The 18,872-nt window shown below is 42.3% G+C and overlaps 1 protein-coding gene across 1 annotated transcript in view; it reads left to right on the forward strand.

Annotated features, from left to right (window-relative positions):
* LOC120051099 (rho GTPase-activating protein 21-like) overlaps window positions 1-18,872 on the forward strand; it is a 98,768-nt gene that overhangs the window by 48,529 nt on the left and 31,367 nt on the right. Inside the window, exon 4 of the mRNA XM_038997758.1 lies at window positions 2,722-2,743. Within this exon, the coding sequence (XP_038853686.1) occupies window positions 2,722-2,743 (22 nt within the window). The remainder of the gene's footprint in view (window positions 1-2,721; window positions 2,744-18,872) is intronic.

Genomic DNA, 18,872 nt, shown 5'->3' on the forward strand with positions numbered 1-18,872 from the left:
CCTTAATGCCTTAATTGACTTAATTGACATCCACGTCTTCGGGACACAGGACACAGTGGGTTAACTGCCTTGTTCAGGGGCAGAACAACAGAGTTTTACCTTGTCAGCTTGGGGATTTGATCCAACAACCTTTCAGTTACTGACCCAATGCTCCTACCCGCCAGGCTCCCTGCCTCTGGAAGCAACGCCAGCCACTATAACTGGTCTTCGCGACCTTCATGAAAAGGGTTTCCATGGCTGAGCAGCCACACACACACAATGTCAAGCGTCGGTTAGAGTGGTGTAAAGCTCGCCGACATTGGACATCTCTTCACAATCAGGCAGTCCGACAGACTAACCTGGGTTTGGCGGATGCCAGGAGAATGCTACCTGCCCCAATACATAGTGCCATTGGTGGAGGAGGAATAACAGTCTGGGGCAGTTTTTCATGGTTCGGGCTAGGCCCCTTAGTTCCAGTGAAGGGAAATCTTAACGCTACAGCATACAATGACATTGTAGACAATTCTGTGGCAACAGTTTGGGAAGGCCCTTTCCTGTTTCACCATGACAATGCCCCGTGCACAAAGCGAGGTCCATAACAGATGGTTTGTCTAGATCGGTGTGGAAGAACTTGACTGGCCTGCACAGAGCCCTGACATCAACTCCAGCGAACACCTTTGGGATGAATTGGAACACCGACTGTGAGCCAGGCCTAATTGCCCAACCAGTGCCCATCCTCACTAATGCTCTTGTGGCTGAATGGAAGCAAGTCCCTGCAGCATTATTATATTAATGCCCATGATTTTGGAATGAGATGTTCGCCGAGCAGGTGTCCTTACTTTTGGCCATTTAGTGTATATACTCTACATGTTTTTATATTTTACCTTTTTTTAAACAGGGAGTCCCCATTTTGAGACCAGGGTCTCTTTCACAAGGGAGCCCTGCACATACAATTCATAGACCAATAATACTGTACTACTTACATTCAACCATATTTCTATAATATTAATCATCAACTAATATGGACCAATTTGTAGAGGAAGACTATGGGTTAAAGTTGTCAGTGTCCTACAACACTGAAATTCACCAATATCTGGTAGTGTACAACAGTGTTTTGTAGTGTCATCTTACCTGGGAAGGGAGCCAGAAACACCAACTGAATAACATCAATATTATGCTGCTCCGTGCATTTAATCCTGCTGTCCCAGCAGTTCCTGTCTTAATGGGCCGCCGTTCCACGGTTTTCAGTAAATACCGAAATACTCAACCTCTTCTAGTGGGATAGTGCTTCCGATACCTACATCTGATTTGTTTCAAGCCATGTCTTTTTTTTTAAAGGGATTTACTGTTGTCGTTAGCCAACCACCTGTCTCTATTTGGGATTTTTCTAACAATCAATACATTTGTAGAAGTGATTTGTGTTTACCTTTGCAAGTGTATTTTGACACTTTTCACTGTGTTAAAAGAGATCTTACACAGAGCACTTATTCTCTGTCCGGTTGGATTTTGCTATGGCACTGCCATTTAAATTCAAAGCTGAAGCACTCCGGCCTTGATGCTGCAGAGTTGTATCCAGCCGTACCGGTGCAAAGGCCCTACTGTGTTGGCCCATTTTCTTCTTTCAAGTAGAATTGGGTTGCTTTGTGTTTCTGTATAATCACAGTTCAACTCTTATTTGGAAAATCGGAAACTTAACTTAATTGAGAGTTTATTGGTTCTCAGTGCATTAAGAAATAAAAAGCAATATGTCTCCATCAGTAACAGTTGCCACGTGGTCATAATGCCCATTTCTAATGTTCCCAGAAATGGCATTAGAGTTGGCAGAGCTGGCAAGGCCAAGTCTTGTCCAGCTTTTAGCTGAGGCTTTCTAATTCCCTTCTTACAGTAAGATGCAGCTAAGAGCTTCTGGGAAGTACTCAAATTAAAATGTCAACATTAGATTTCAGAGTGATTTTAGACAAAGTCTTTGCTAACATAAAATAAACCCTGTAACTTTGTAGAAATTTGATCTTTATGAAATTCTCAGAATTCCATCAAAGATGCCATGATTACATTTTATTTAACTAGGCAAATTCTTATTTTACAATGACTACCTAGGAACAGTGGGTTAAATGCCTTGTTCAGGGGCAGAACGGCAGATTTTTACCTCGTCAGCTCAGGGATTCGATCTAGCAACCTTTCGGTTACTGGCCCAACGCTCTAACCTCTAGGCTACCTTCCGCCCCATCATGTATTCTAATTACTTTTCGGCGCTCTTGAGTAATCACAGTCCCAGTCTTTCTGAAACTGGGTTAACTTGAAGAAGGTCAGCCTGTCTTATAGGATCGCCAAGGGAAACTCGGGAGTCTTAAAAGAATATGTGGAGAACATATGTGTTGCTGCGGGGTTACGGGATTAGAACACTCATGTGGGTGTTTTGAACCCGCACTTGAAGGAAATTAAGTATTTAAGCTTGAAGGATATCAGATAAAAACAAACAAATCTAAAGTAGCTTTTTCTAATCAAAATTTTCAGTGACGGCGACACGTAGAAGAACTCCGCCTTCGTCCCGTGTCACATTTGTTTGAATCTACTTTAATGTTGCATATTGTGGCTTATGTCAATTAGTCTTGTTTAATGACAGTGAAAGCCATTTTCTCTTTTCTTCCAGAGTACAACACTCAATCACTTTATCTTCATTGAGGAAAACCCCAGATAAAATGTGAATGCAAAAAATGTCTGACTATCTTTTCTCTCTTCTAGGATGAAGACAATGGCAGTCGAGGTAAGTGGACAGCATGTATATCAAGTTCTTGTTGAATTTGTAACTCGACTCCCTCCAGACTTTGAATAGAACATCTATAAAAGAAGACTGATGGTCACTGATCAGCAAGCAAGCTTCATCTCTTCAGTGTTGCACATGGTCACTCACAAACCATTCAGATAAACCTTCTCATTCAACAACAGCATTTTGCAACGTGACAACACTGCACTCTTGAATGCACTTCGTCCCTCACTGTATCAACGAAGAGTCACGCCGTGCTCTTACACAGGAGAAAATCTCCAGCAGCCACTCCACCACTCACTCTGGCTCCTGACCAATCCTAGACAAGTGTTTGGTTACTCCTCTAGTGTAGTGCACTCTGAGAATTGCAGTGAGATCACATTCCTAGTACTCAGTGGCGTGATAACAGCAGATCTCTCAAGCTAGATTGAAACCTGCAATTGATGTAGTAGGGCCAGTGTACTGTTATTCACTCTCCCTTTAACTCCTTAAATGTCACGACAAGAGGAATCAGATTAAAAGGAAGTAGAAAATCATCTTAATGGTTGTTTAACCTTCACTGCTTCAAATGAATCAGTGGTGAACCAATTCAGCATAGAAAATAACCAGTTTCAAGTAGGACTGATGATTGATCAAGTAGTTTATAACCAAATGTGATCCGTCAATCAGCTTTCCCAATGGTCTATCTTCGTTGAGCTATACAAAATCCATCAATACGGTCTGAACAGTATTCTTTATAGCGGTTAAATATGATTATAAACCGGTGGTTCGAGCCTTGAATGCTGATTGGCTAAAAGTTGTGGTATATCAGACCGTATACCACGGGTATGACATAACATTTATTTAACTGTTCTAATTACATTGGTAACCAATTTATAATAGCAATATGACACCTCTGGGGTTTGTGGTATGTGGCCAATATACCACGGCTAAAGCTGGGGGTACACTACACGGTTTTGGCCACGATTTAGCTGTCCCAGATAAGTATTTGATATCAGAGAAAAAATCCCCATGTCATTGCCTACTCGGGGTCCACGGCTGTCACCGACGCACATTTAATGTGAGCGAGTCAAAGACGCAATCTGATGGCTACCAATCTCGTCTTTGAGCAGGCCCAGACGTCCCGCTATTTAACATTTTTTATTTTATTTTATCGCCACAAAATCTGAAATGCTCTTGTGTGAGATGTGCAAAGACAAGTTTTGAGAATGGTGATCAGCAATATCCAATGAGAGCTCGCCAGAGAAGAAGCCAGTGAGATCATGAAGTTGTTTCACATCACCCAGAATGTGTAGACTCTCCAGCAGGAGTGATCACTACTACTAGTATGTGTTTGTACTTAAGTTTAACCAAAGATAGTGTCAAATCATTACAGCTCTGAAGTTCACAAGCACTGTTATTCAATACAAAATGCCAGCTAGATGTTTCAACTCTGTATGGCGAGTGTGAATGTCTGACTGAATGTTTTGAGGCTGCTTTGAGCCACAGCTTGTAGCTACGTTACAATCTAATCGCCTTGTTTTCGCCAGACAGTGTGGTATGGAGAATCCTCACGACCAAGTGAAGAATCTTGTAGTGTGTGACCCCCTCCTGTCTGTGTCACATTGTTTAGTGTGCGCACCACTACGTTGGCAACACAACAAAACTTCAGGGAAGACGGTTGTTTAATGTGAGAGACTCTACCATGTTAGGATATTTAAAGTCATGTAGTGTCCACCCAGCTTAAGGGCTGTATTCAGGCAGCCCTTTGTTACGTTACAGCCTTATTCTAAAATTCATTAAATTAATATTTTTCCTCATCTACACACAATACCCCATAATGATAAAGACAATGGTGCCAATTTAAAAAATAAATAAATTAGAAATGCCTTATTTATGTAAGTATTCAGACCCTTTGCTATGAGATTGAGTTCAGGTGCATCCTGTTTCCATTGATCATCCTTGAGCACAGTGGCCTTCATCGTTCTTGAATGGAAGAAATTTGGAACCGCCAAGAATTTTCCTATAGCTGGCCTCTGCCCAAACGGGGCAATCGGGGGTGAAGGGCCTCGGTCAGGGAGGTAACCAAGTACACGATGGTCACTCTGACAGAGCTCCAGAGTTCCACTGTGGAGATGGGAGAACCTTCCAGAAGGACAACCATCTCTGCAGGACTCCACCAATCAGGCCTTTATGGTAGTGTCCAGACGAAAGCCACGCCTCACTAAAAGGCACATGACAGCCCGCTTGGAATTTGCCAAAAGGCACCTAAAGGACAAGATTCTCTGGTCTGATGAAACCAAGATTGAACTCTTTGGCCTGAATGCCAAGCCTCACGTCTGGAGGAAACCAGACACTGCTCATCACCTGGCCAATACCATCCCTATGGTGAAGCATGGTAGTGGCTGCTGTGGGAATGTTTTTCAGCGGTAGGGACTGGGAGACTAGTCAAGATCGAGGGAAAGATGAACGGAGCAAAGTACAGGGAGATCCTTGATGAAAACCTGCTCCAGAGCGCTCAGACCTCCGTTGGTGCGAAGGTTTCACCTTCCAACAGGACACCGACCCTAAGCACACAGCCCAGACAATAAAGGAGTGGCTTCAGGACAAGTCTCTGAATGTTCTTGAGTTGCCCGGACTTGAACCGATCAACCATCTCTGGAGTGACCTGAAAATAGCTGTGCAGCAACGCTCCCCATCCAACCTGACAGAGCTTCAGAGGCTCTACAGCGAAGAATGGGAGAAACTCCCCAAATACAGGTGTGCCAAGCTTGTAGCGTCATACCCTGGAAGACTCAAGACTGTAATCGCTGCCAAAGGTGCTAAACAACTGAGTAGAGGGTCTGAATACTTATGTCAATTTAATATTAATGTTTTTTATTTTTAGTACATTTGAAAAAAAATCTATAATCCTGTTTTTTGCTTTGTCATTATGGGGTATTGTGTGTAGATTGATGAGGGGGGGAAACGATTTAATACATTTTAGAATCAGGCTGTAACTCAGTAAAATGTGGAAAAAGATGAAGGGGTCTGAATACTTTCCGAATGCACTGTACCGCACCCCCTCGGGCCTTATTACTTAAATATACTGTGATGGCTTGAGTCTGCATTTGAGCTAGATAGACAGACAGAGATCAATAGCAGCTGCAGTCTATAAAGCTGCAGCTAGAAGCTCTTTTCTGCAGTAAGCTTGTCAGTGTTGTAGCTTTGTATAGTGCGTGAGCTTGGCAAGTCCTCCCTATCCCACAGTGCATCCGGTCCTCCCCCCCATGTCTGGGAGTGCTGCAGCGTGACAGCGGGGATGCAGAGTCCCATCTGATCTGCAGCTCCCGGAAATACACGACTGTGCAGAGTATACACACACATTTTATTGCGCAGTGTACACACGTACATACAGCACACACAAACGAAATCAGTAACACTCGCGCACATGTCACAAGCTGCTCATCCATATAAAGATATCAATCATTGTTTATGTTGCGCTTTTGATTGGGGTGCTGCACAGTGTGACTGCTGCCATTAGTCACAAGTAACGTTCCACTACTCTACCACAAAGGTTGTTTAGGCTGCAGTACTGAAGGTGCGATCGCCAGTGGACAAGGCATAATCTCTGCTTCCTCTTTGAACTGGTATGGCATCAATACTGTGCCCTTCTGTGCTGCAGTGGAAATGCAACTCCTTCACTGACTGCATCAACCTTAGATTTTGTTTTCATTTTTTGTAGTACATTACCAACATCACTATTTCATGTATTGAGTACAGAACAGATTTCATGACCTGGGAGTGATCTGTTTTTCTTGTTCTTGATAGTGATCCAAGTTATGATCCAGAGGATAGTTATGATCAGGGTTGGAGCTGTTTCATTTTTCAAGGAACACAAACGGAACCAGGTACGAAAGGGATCCATACTGTCCCGGAACAGAACTGTTATTTTAAAGCATAGGAACTGGTTAACAAAGTTATTTTATGTTCCAGGCATTTTGTTCCAGTCCCACCAAAAAATGCAACAAAGCGCCTATGCAAAGCCCTCTCTGTCCCTCAAAAACATATTCCAGTGTCTGCCTGCAGAAGCGAGGTTAAGAAGTGAGGTTTGGCGGGTCATGTTTTGGAGGACGCGTGACTCGTCCTTCACCTCCCTAGCCCGTTGGGGAGTTGCAGCGATGAGACGATCACAATTGGGGAGGGTAAAATACCCCCAAAAATTATTAATAATAATATGGCCCTTTTTTATAAAGTCCACTTATATACACTACCGTTCAAAAGTTTGGGGTCACTTAGAAATGTCCTTGTTTTTGAAAGAAAAGCACTTTTTTTTGTCCATTAAAATAACATCAAGTTGATCAGAAATACAGTGTAGACATTGTTAATGATGTAAATGACTATTGTAGCTGGAAACGGCTTATTTTTTATGGAATATCCTCATAAGCGTACAGAGACCCATTATCAGCAACCATCACTCCTGTGTTCCAATGGCACGTTGTGTTAACTAATCTAAGTTCATAATTTTAAAAGGCTAATTGATCATTAGAAACCCTTTTGCAGTAATGTTAGCACAGCTGAAAAATGTTGTTCTGATAAAAGAAGCAATAAGTAGTAGGGATGACCAGGGATATTGGCCACCTTTAGACTAGTTTGTGGGTTCAATTACAGGCTCAATATGGCCAGAAACAAAGAACTTTCTTCTGAAACTCGTCAGTCATTCTTGTTCTGAGGAATGAAGGCTATTCCATGCGAGAAATTGCCAAGAAACTGAAGATCTCGTACAACGCTGTGTACTACTCAAAAACATAGGTTTGTTGTAACATTTAAACTTCAAACATGTTTTAAATGTTTTGTGACTGAATGCAGCATTGCTGTATATTGCACTCAAAAGATATTGCAGTTAAGTAGGCAGCCTAGGCTACTGCTCAAATGTTGCTGTAATAGGCCTACATGTTTCTCCTTTGCATGTTGTTTTGTTTTTTGGATATTCGTTGTCAAGTTTTAAAAACCGAAGGCAGACTGCAACATTTTAGTTGTCCAGCTAGGACTGTAGCATGAGTCTCTACACTTTCCCTCCACTGCGCTCTATAACGGGACACACGAAAGCACTGTAACTGAAGTTGAATTCAGATGCGAGCGCATCAGGCTGTAATTTCATAAAGTATATGACTAAACTGTTGGCTCATTTATACTCGCTTGTGTGTCCTATTCGGCCCGCTGGCCTCGTGTTTGACAGATGTGCGCTAGCCTATTAACCACGTTATGACTGGCTTGTGATCATTGTCCTTGCTAGTTTGATTGTGTTGACATTTCCAGCGTTAGTTACAGTTGCCCGTTTTTGTTCAAAATATTGAGTCATTGAAACTGAAACAGTGGATCCCGAATGGGTGGAGGCAGCAAACAATGGGTGCATTTGTAAATTGCCTCCAGTGTGTCAGAGTGCACTCTGGGTCGTACATAAATTCAGAGTGTTGTTTTCATGTTATCTAGAGTGTTAGTGACTAACTGTGCTGCTGCCAACAATTGAATAACTTTTTTTGTCAATGTTTACTGACACCGGTCATTCAGCGGGTGTTGCGTGTTCGTAAATTAATCAGTTATGCTACGCTCTGGCACACTCAGACGAGAGTGCTCTGAAATCGAAGTAGATAGCTAGAGTGAATTTACAAACTCACACAATGTACCAGGCCAGCTGTGATTTACAACCTGATGGCAATATTTTTTGGACAACTGTATTGGTGAATTATATTAATCATGCATTGAACTCCATCCATATATTCTGCCAACAAGAATGCCTTACTGTACGTCATGGAATTTTTAGTCAAATATAACCAGTTTTTAAAACCTCTTATGAAGTTTGGTTTTGAAGCATAAACTGGGAATTTGATATTTTTTTACTATTATGTTTGTCTTTTTCATGACTGCAAAGTAGTTAAAATGCTGTCAGTTCTACTTTAAGCCTCAATCCTCTCTCAATCTCAGTGGTAGAAAAAGTACCCATATGTCATACTTGAGTAAAAGTAAAGATACCTTAATAGAAAATGACTCAAGTGAAAGTCACCCAGTAAAATACTACTTGAGTAAAAGTCCTAAAGTATTTGGTCTTAAATATACTTAAGTATCAAAAGTAAATGTAATTGTTCAAATATACTTAAATTCCTTATACTAAGCAGGCGCCACAACTTTCTTTTTTTTATTTCTTATTTACGGATAGCCAGGGGCAGACTCCAATACATAATTTACAAACAAAGCATTTGTGTTTAGTGAGTTGCCAGATCACAGGCAGTAGGGATGACCAGGGATATTATCTTGATAAGTGTGTGAATTGGACCGTTTTCCTGTCCTGCTAAGCATTTGAAATGTAATGACTACTTTTGAGTTTCAGGAAAAATGTATGGAGTAAAAAGTACATTATTTTACTTAGGAATATAGTAGAGTAAAAGTTGCCAAAAATATAAATAAAGTACAGATACCTCAAAAAAACTACTTAAGTAGTACTTTAAAGTATTTTTACTTAAGTACTTTACACCACTGCTCACTCTACCTACCGGCAAAATTTCAGTTGCATCTTGCGCCATAGGCTACACTTGTCTGTCACGCATGTAAACAACTAGCTTGCCTGCTCTGTCCCCACTTATTGGTGAAGTAACTTAATGAGCTAAATGTTTTTTTTTTTTTAAACAGTTGATTTCACTGGTTAAAAAAGGAACAGAACCTCCCAAGTGGCACAGCGGTCTAAGACACTGCATTGCAGTGCTAGAGGCATCACTACAGACACGGTTTCGATCCTACCAATTGGATATCACGAAATTAGGGAGAAAAGGGGTAAAATAACAATTAAAAAAGGAACAATATAAACCTGTACTTGCTGGTTGGAACAGTGGAATGGAATGCAACAAAGTGTGTTTCTGCTCAGAATGAAACGATTGGAAAATAATTTTGCTTACAACCCCTGGTTATGGTATGACTGGGCAAGTGAAGTGATGAGCAGAGAGGGAGGGAACAGTCCGCTCATGAGCAGGCAGATTCTGGTCTTACAAAAGGGAAATTGAGCAGCGGAGAGAATTCCTGTAAGCATCTTGTTAGCCATCTCCGTGTCGCGCTCGGCACGAGGCCCGAAACATAAAACACACAGAGCCCCCACTGTGACATCAGGAAATCCTTAGGAGTATTGTGCGTGTGTGTCTGTTTCTATGCGTGTGCACCCACATATGCATATACCATTCATCACTCCGCAATAGAAGATGAATAACGTTCCCCCCTGCCTGGAGAGCCCCTAATGCCCCCTTGGTCCGGGTCCTGTAAATCCTCCTATGTTTCATACAACGCTCGTAAATGGTAGCCACATTGAGTCCTGTTCTGTAACAGTTTAGATTTTTCCTGCAAGATTCACAAATGTTAAATGTTACTTCATGTAAGACTCGGTTTCGCAAGACTCTCCCTCTCAGCTTTCCTCCCACAAGCTTTCTCTAAGATCGCCTGGACCGCAGTATGAAGTGGTGATATTCTTGTTTGGTTTCATCCTCAGTACTTCAATATGATATATTTCTCCTCCGTCTATCTACTGGTAGGGTCCCACTATATTGCTCTTTCAGATCAGCAGCTAAGTGTATTAGATTGGACACAGGCAGGAAAGACACTTTAAGGTATTGAGATCCATCCAGTTTTTCCTCGTTCAGCCCTTTTAGCCTGTGTCATGCGGTCCCATATTCCCTCCAGAGCAGCAGTGGAGTTTATTTGCTTGACTTTGGGCCAGTGTGTGATGAGGCTGTTGCTGTTTGGATAGAGGGGGCCTGCTCCGCTCGCCTCACCCCATGTTGACTATCTGGGTGTTGCCGCTGGAACCCCTTCAAACCCCAGGAACGTGCACACACACACACACACACACACACACTGCCTGCCTGCCTGCTTGGGATCGAAGAATCTCGACACAATCTAAACATACAGATGGGAAGTGTGTGTTTGTGGAATTGTGTTTAGAAGTGTTGATGTCTGTTTGTTGCTTTTCACAATGATTGTGTACATATCGAACGGCTGTTATTTGAAATAGTCTTCTAACTCGTTTCCTCTCTCTAGCTTTCCCCCCAGTTCAGTCTTTCTCTCTCTGGCTGTGTATTTTACTTAGCTGTTGAAGAGGACTATACACATGAGATATATTGTATTATGCTTGTGAAGCTGTGGTACTTCGGGGATGAAAAAGCGCTCCAGAAACATAAAAATCTACATCTGTTAAAATATTTGTTTTTTGTTCTGTGTGAAAGTCTTCACGGGAGATGTCCAATTTTTATTTCATTTTTGGCAGATTTTGTTCGGCCTCCATAAAGATTGCAGAGGGAGCAATAGCACAAGCAAGTAGAATTCCCCAATATTCTCTGGTGGGCTTTAAAACCCCCAACCTTCCTTAGCGAAGTTCCATCCGGCTAACTCTTCCCTTAAAGCAGTGGTCACCAACCTTTATTGAGTCAAGATGACTTTTGGATTCAAAATAGCAAGCCAAGGTCTACGGCTCTTTTTAAAAAAAGTTTTTTTACATGACTTCAAAAATGGAAGCCTATGCAACATTAACCTAATAGAAACTGGTCTGTCAGAATGAGGTTTGTGCAGTAGGCGTAGTACATTATCACAACATATTGACTATGCTTGGCCTGACAATATTGTTCTTCTCAAACCATATATTTCAAAACTCTAAATTTAATAACAAAATGTATCAGTGGTTGAAGCACTTATTGTACTGGACTGATGAGACCTGCATCTGATGGTCAGTCTCATCAGAGGGAGGGAGAGAGCAGCAGCGGGCCCACCTCTCAGGGTTCCTGCTCTCTCCTTAGCTCCGGTGAGACTGACCAGAGACAGGGGTCTTCCACCTGATGGCGAAACTGGAGTCGCACCACATTATTGATGCCTCATGCACAAATTCATGTTGTTCCTATTACCAGAGAAAATGTAATATTCCTTGATATTAAAATAGACACGATGAGCTGCTAATAATGAAAATGCAGGTCTATCGATACACTTGGCTAATGGCTACTCATTCGTTGCAGCTGCTGTGCTGGTATTAGAGCGAGTGGAAGTAGGGAGAAACATGTTTGTGTTGTAATTTTTTAAATATAAAAACAGTGACAGTGCTGAATAAAAACTTAAACATGAACTCGCTCATAAAAACAGCAGCTCTTTCCTGTGTTCTTTGACCGTCTCTCTCTGGTCATGGTTTTAAGTTATGAAATCTCACGTGGGCTAGAATCAAACTTTGCTGTGGGTCCGGTCGTGGAAGCTTCGCCTATGAAGCTATGATTTGAGCAGTGTGGGTGTCGCACGTGCGCCGTCGTGGGGGCCGGGGGTGCTGCCGCCACACTGAAGTGGTACTCATACAAATTTGAGAAAATCTGCAAGGAAGAATGGGGGGGGGGGGGGGGGGGGGGGGGGGGGGGGGGGGAGAATCCCTAAATGCAGATGTGCAAAGCTGATACAGACATACCCAAGATGACTCCGCTGTAATCACCAAGGTGCTTCTACAAAGTATTGTGTAGATGAGATTTATTTTTCATTTTCAATCAATGTGCAAAAAACATGCTTTCACTTTGTCGTTATGGGATATTATGTGTAGATGGGTGAGAGGAAAAATATACACTGCTCAAAAAAATAAAGGGAACACTAAAATAACACATCCTAGATCTGAATGAATGAAATATTCATATTAAATACTTTTTTCTTTACATAGTTGAATGTGCTGACAACAAAATCACACAAAAATGATCAATGGAAATCAAATGTATCAACCCATGGAGGTCTGGATTTGGAGTCACACTCAAAATTAAAGTGGAAAACCACACTACAGGCTGATCCAACTTTGATGTAATGTCCTTAAAACAAGTCAAAATGAGGCTCAGTAGTGTGTGTGGCCTCCACGTGCCTGTATGACCTCCCTACAACGCCTGGGCATGCTCCTGATGAGGTGGCGGATGGTCTCCTGAGGGATCTCCTCCCAGACCTGGACTAAAGCATCCGCCAACTCCTGGACAGTCTGTGGTGCAACGTGGCGTTGGTGGATGGAGCGAGACATGATGTCCCAGATGTGCTCAATTGGATTCAGGTCTGGGGAACGGGCGGGCCAGTCCATAGCATCAATGCCTTCCTCATGCAGGAACTGCTGACACACTCCAGCCACATGAGGTCTAGCATTGTCTTGCATTAGGAGGAACCCAGGGCCAACTGCACCAGCATATGGTCTCACAAGGGGTCTGAGGATCTCATCTCGGTACCTAATGGCAGTCAGGCTACCTCTGGCGAGCACATGGAGGGCTGTGCGGCCCCACAAAGAAATGCCACCCCACACCATGACTGACCCACCGCCAAACCGGTCATGCTGGAGGATGTTGCAGGCAGCAGAACGTTCTCCACGGCGTCTCCAGACTCTGTCACGTCTGTCACATGTGCGTGTGAACCTGCTTTCATCTGTGAAGAGCACAGGGCGCCAGTGGCGAATTTGCCAATCTTGGTGTTCTCTGGCAAATGCCAAACGTCCTGCACGGTGTTGGGCTGTAAGCACAACCCCCACCTGTGGACGTCGGGCCATCATACCACCCTCATGGAGTCTGTTTCTGACCGTTTGAGCAGACACATGCACATTTGTGGCCTGCTGGAGGTCATTTTGCAGGGCTCTGGCAGTGCTCCACCTGCTCCTCCTTGCACAAAGACGGAGGTAGCGGTCCTGCTGCTGGGTTGTTGCCCTCCTACGGCCTCCACGTCTCCTGATGTACTGGCCTGTCTCCTGGTAGCGCCTCCATGCTCTGGACACTACGCTGACAGACACAGCAAACCTTCTTGCCACAGCTCGCATTGATGTGGCATCCTGGATGAGCTGCACTACCTGAGCCGCTTGTGTGGGTTGTAGACTCCGTCTCATGCTACCACTAGAGTGAGAGCACCGCCAGCATTCAAAAGTGACCAAAACATCAGCCAGGAAGCATAGGAACTGAGAAGTGGTCTGTGGTCACCACCTGCAGAACCACTCCTTTATTGGGGGTGTCTTGCTAATTGCCTATAATTTCCACCTTTTGTCTATTCCATTTGCACAACAGCATGTGAAATTTATTGTCAATCAGTGTTGCTTCCTAAGTGGACAGTTTGATTTCACAGAAGTGTGATTGACTTGGAGTTACATTGTGTTTTAAGTGTTCCCTTTATTTTTTTGAGCAGTGTATATTTAATCCATTTCGAATTCAGGCTGTAACACAACATGTGGAATAAATCAAGGGGTATGAATACATTCTGAAGGCACCTTATGCATCAACTGACTCACAGGATTTTACTCAATGAATTGATGTCTCCGTTATGTACTGTAAAAACTTTTGGTTACGATGGGTTGAAGATTGTCATGATACCCATCTTCTTTGAACATTGAACCTGATTAGTTATTAACGGTAGATGCATCGTGGCTGAAAGCAGTTTGATAGATTATTATTGGTATATGATCAATTCCTATTTCCCAGACTTTCCCACACCATGGGTTGGGGCAGAATCACTCTTAGTGTTTATATGGAGACTAGAGATCATGCGCCTCCTATTTTTATAATTCCTGTTGTACCAGAGTCACAGATTACCATCTATACACACAGTCCTCTCTGTCAGTTGTTTTTGAAGTGTTGGCAAACAGAGGCCCGTCCCTCTACGAGCGAGAGGGATAGAGAGACAGAACAAGGGGGCGTGAGAGAGGAAGAGAAGGCATGAGTGCGTGTACATCCACATGTGATTGTTTGTGTGCATTGTGCCCTATGTAACTACGTGCAAGAGAAAGAGGGAAAGAAAATATTAGAGGCCCTGTTGCATTCTGTCTGGGCTAATGCAGGCAGGCGGCGGGCGCTGCTCCCAGCCCCTCTGTAGAATAACATTATCTAACCCAAAACAACGGGAGAGTGATGGAGCCAGCCCACACAACCAGGCCCAGCTGCGCATGCAGGGACCGCAGCCAAACCAGCTGATGCAGCGCTGAAGCCAAACCAAAACGCTGAAGCCCAGGCTTTACACTGCAGACAAGCGCTGCCTGGAAAACAGTACTCTATAGAGAGCACGAGAGACCTCCACCAGGTTAGGATGTTAGCACAAACTGCAAAAGCCTTTTGCAAGGTTATCCTTTTTATTGTTAAAAATAACATGTTATGATGGATTATTTGATTTAAAGCAGTTTGTGGCCTGTGTTGTCCAGCAGTTAGAGCCGCACTGACCCCGGAAAACATACAGTATATTATGTCATATTCAGCATGGGTTTGAATCCAGCCCACTGCTCTTTGACTCGACCTCTCCTACCTTGACCTCTAGTAGAACGCTTCAACAACTGTATTAGTTGTTCAAGTAGTAGCTTGAAGGGAAAGCCGCATACTGTATCACTATAGCTAAAAGCCTATTGGTCTGCTCGATGGAACAAATCTGATTCTTATATTTACATCTGGCTGTAGCAATATTTATATCGAAGTAAAATTATTATTTTTTTTAATCATTTTCCAGCCAACAGCTGTCTGCGAGTTAAAAAGGTCAAATATGTAATGTTGTCCTATTTCATCAATCTCAACTGTCATTCTACTTTAGTAGGATAGGGACTTTAAAAATATCCAAAGCTGTTGATTTCCTGATTTTTTTTTTAATCTCGCTCATCCAGCTGCAGGGCTGAAAACTCCAGAATCCAATTTGTACAGTCGAATCTGAACGTTGTCGGATTGATGTTGGATTGGGATGAGGAGAGGTTTCTCTTGATGGAACAGGGAGGAGCAGGCTTTTGGGTTTCTCTATCGGCAAGAGAGGTTTGTGTCCTCAATCTTTCTTTTTTAAGCAGTATTGTCAGTCAGTTTATTTAACCTTAGATATTAAATAAGATTTAAATTAGATAAACAGTCATACCCTTTTTTTTTTCGACACTTGCAACCATTTTACATTAAAATGGAAATACCAGTGTAGCCTTGTCATTTGGAACTGGGATTCCATGGTATCCTTCAGACAAATTAGGACAAATTAAATAGTGAAATAGCATGAAGGTGAAGGGTAATGCAGTTTTGCCCTTGGATTACTACAGTTCTCATCATGTAAGTAACATTGAGCAATGGCTTTGTTCCTCATTGTATGCCTTCTAGTGCCATCTGCTGGAATAAAGGTGTCGCTCTTATGGTGGAAATCAATTTGTAGTTAAAACAGGATAACATGCACAAATTGTCACATTGCAGGTTAGGTTTAGTCTGTTTTGTGCTCACCGTGGTCATTTCTGCCATTGTACTGTAGGTTCCATAGGCATATACTGCAGATATGCTACAAGGCTGCCATAAATATACCAGAATAGTGTTCATTTGTTGTAGGCAAAGGCTTTGGCAAAATAAATAGACAATTCAACACCAATAGAGTAGATCTATAAGATTAGTTTGGGCTGTTTAAAAATAATAATATTAAAGTATTCAGAGCATTTATTCACTCATCAGAAGCATTCATCCTCTGACATTAGTATTTTCCACCACAAGAGGGAGTTTAGGGCAGCAAAATGCACAACTTTCCTGAAGTGGCACACGATTATGCAAGAGCGAGACACTTTGTATTTGCATGTCTCTCCACATGTGGGTCTTCCAGAATTCTGTCAGTGTCTCTGTCCATACTAATAGTGAGAATCAGGGATATGTTGTTCAGAGAGATGTTTAGGTCAGAAGCTGACTGTTTGTGTAAATGTACAGAGTTGTGCTTGCCTTCTCCTTTTCGTTCTGACACTTGTAATAAAGATCTTTTAAAGAGGACAAAGCTCCAGCTGCCTCATCTCCACAGCCTGTCCAGAGTACAGTGTTTAAACTGACAGCGTGGCACACAGCCCAGGGACTCACGCACCCACCCACCGGCCAGGGTTTCCGTCGTGAAAATGCGTCGCCGGACATTTGACCGGCAGCGTTTCAATTTACCGGACATTTGAGAAAATCTCCCTCGACCTCTTGTCTCACCCACTCAGACAAACAAATAGACACACAGGAATACATTACCACCCCCATACACTTCCCTACACTCTATGGTGACACCCTCCCCTTTTCACACACACAAACACAGTGGTGCTTGTACGGTGCCTTCAAAAAGTATTCATACCCCTTGACTTATTCCACGTTTTGTTGTTACAGCCTGAATTCAAAATGGATTAAATGTTTTTTTCTCACCCATCTACACACAATACCCCATAATGACAAAGTGAAAACATGTTTTTAGAAATGTTTGTAAATTTATTGAACATGAAATATCGAATTTACATAAGTATTCACACCCCTGAGTCAATACATGTTACCTTTGGCAGTGATTACAGCTGTGAATCTTTTTGTTTAAGTCTCTAAGAGCTTGGCACACTTGGATTGTAAAATATTTGCACATTTATTATTTTTACAATTCAAACTCTGTCAAGTTGGTTGTTGATCATTGCTAGACAGCCATTTTCATTTCTTGCCATAGATTTTAAAGCTGATTTAAGTCAAAACTGTAACTAGGTCACTCAATAACATTCAATGTCGTCTTGGTAAGCAACTCCAGTGTATATTTTGCCTTGTTTTTTTTAGGTTATGTCCTGCTGAAAGGTGAATTTGTCTCCCAGTGTCTGTTGGAAAGCAGACAACCAGGTTTTCCTCTAGAATTTTGCCTGTGCCTGGCTCTATTACGTTTATTTTTATCCTAAAAAAAAAACTCCCTAGTCCTTACCGATGACAAGCATACCCATAACATGATGCAGCCATCAACCATGCCCGAAAATATGAAGTGGTACTCAGTGTTGTGTTGGATTTTGCCCCAATCCCAAAATGTTTTTGTTGCAGTTTTACTTTAGTGTCTTATTGCAAACAGGATGCATGTTTTGGAATATTTGTATTCTGTACAGGCATCTTTCTTTTCACTCTGTCATGTAGGTTAGTATTGTGAAGTAACTACAATGTTGATCCATCCTCCGTTTTCTCCCATCTCAGCCATTAAAATCTCTAACTGTTTTAAAGTCACCATTGGCCTAAAGGTAAAATCGCTGAGCGGTTTCCTTCCTCACTCCGGTAACTGAGTTAGGAAGGACGTCTGTATCTTTGTAGTTACTGGGTGTATTGATACACCATCCAAAGTATAATTAATAACTTCACCATGTTCAAGGGGATATTCAATGGCTGCTTGTACTATTCTCACCCGTCGACCAATAGGTGCCCTTTGCAAGGCATTGGAAAACCTCCCTAGTTTTTGTGGTTGACTCTGTTTTGAAATTCACTTCTCAACTGAGGGACCTTACAGATAATTGTATGTGTAGGGTACAGAGATGAGGTAGTCATTCAAAAATCATGGTTAACACTATTATTGCATCCATGCCAATTATTATGTGACTTGTTCAGCACATTTGTACTGCTGAAGTTATTTAGGCGTGCTGTAACAAAGGGGTTGCATTAACAAAGGTCCGGTGTGGCTCAGTTGGTAGAGCATAGCGCTTGCAACGCTAGGTCTATTGGGTTCTGAATACTGATTTGACTCCAGGCATTTCAGCTTTTCATTTTTAAGTTGTAAACATTTCTAAAAATGAAATTCCACCTTCACATTATTGAGTTTTGTGTGTAGGTGACACAAGGTCGTTGATTACTCCCCTTGCGTTGGAGCCATGTCATTCTTTGGTTACTAGGCGTAACCCCCATTTCCATTTGCAGTTGCTAGCCAAGCACAAAGTAATGCGTCATCGCTTCATTACTGGAACTATCAGATGGACATCATTTTAAACTAGGTATGTCATCTGGTATCAGAGTCCTATACAGCGGGCTTCAAAAGTATTGGGACAGTGATCCATTTTTTTGGTTGTTTTGACTCTGTACTCCAGCACTTTGGATTTGAAATTGCACTTAAACCTCAGTCATTGTATAGACTGTCAAACTTGTTTTATTTTTTTTACTGAAGTGCAAAAGCCTATAGTGCTCTACACTCCTGTGCATCTAGGTATTAGCTGTTCAGGCATCAAATTACAGTTGGAAAGAGGAGATATAGAACGTTTAATAGACAGACTAAGTTAGTAAAACAATTACTTATAATCATTAGTAAACATATCTGTTTGGGCTTCTTGCTGTTCATTTGCAATTATGTTCCGGCCCGCCGACCATCTGCTCAAGAAAAAATTGGCGCGCGACTCAATCTAGTTGATGAATCCTAACCT

Source organism: Salvelinus namaycush, chromosome 7, assembly GCF_016432855.1.
Source record: "Salvelinus namaycush isolate Seneca chromosome 7, SaNama_1.0, whole genome shotgun sequence".
NCBI classification, from domain to species: Eukaryota; Metazoa; Chordata; class Actinopteri; order Salmoniformes; family Salmonidae; genus Salvelinus; species Salvelinus namaycush.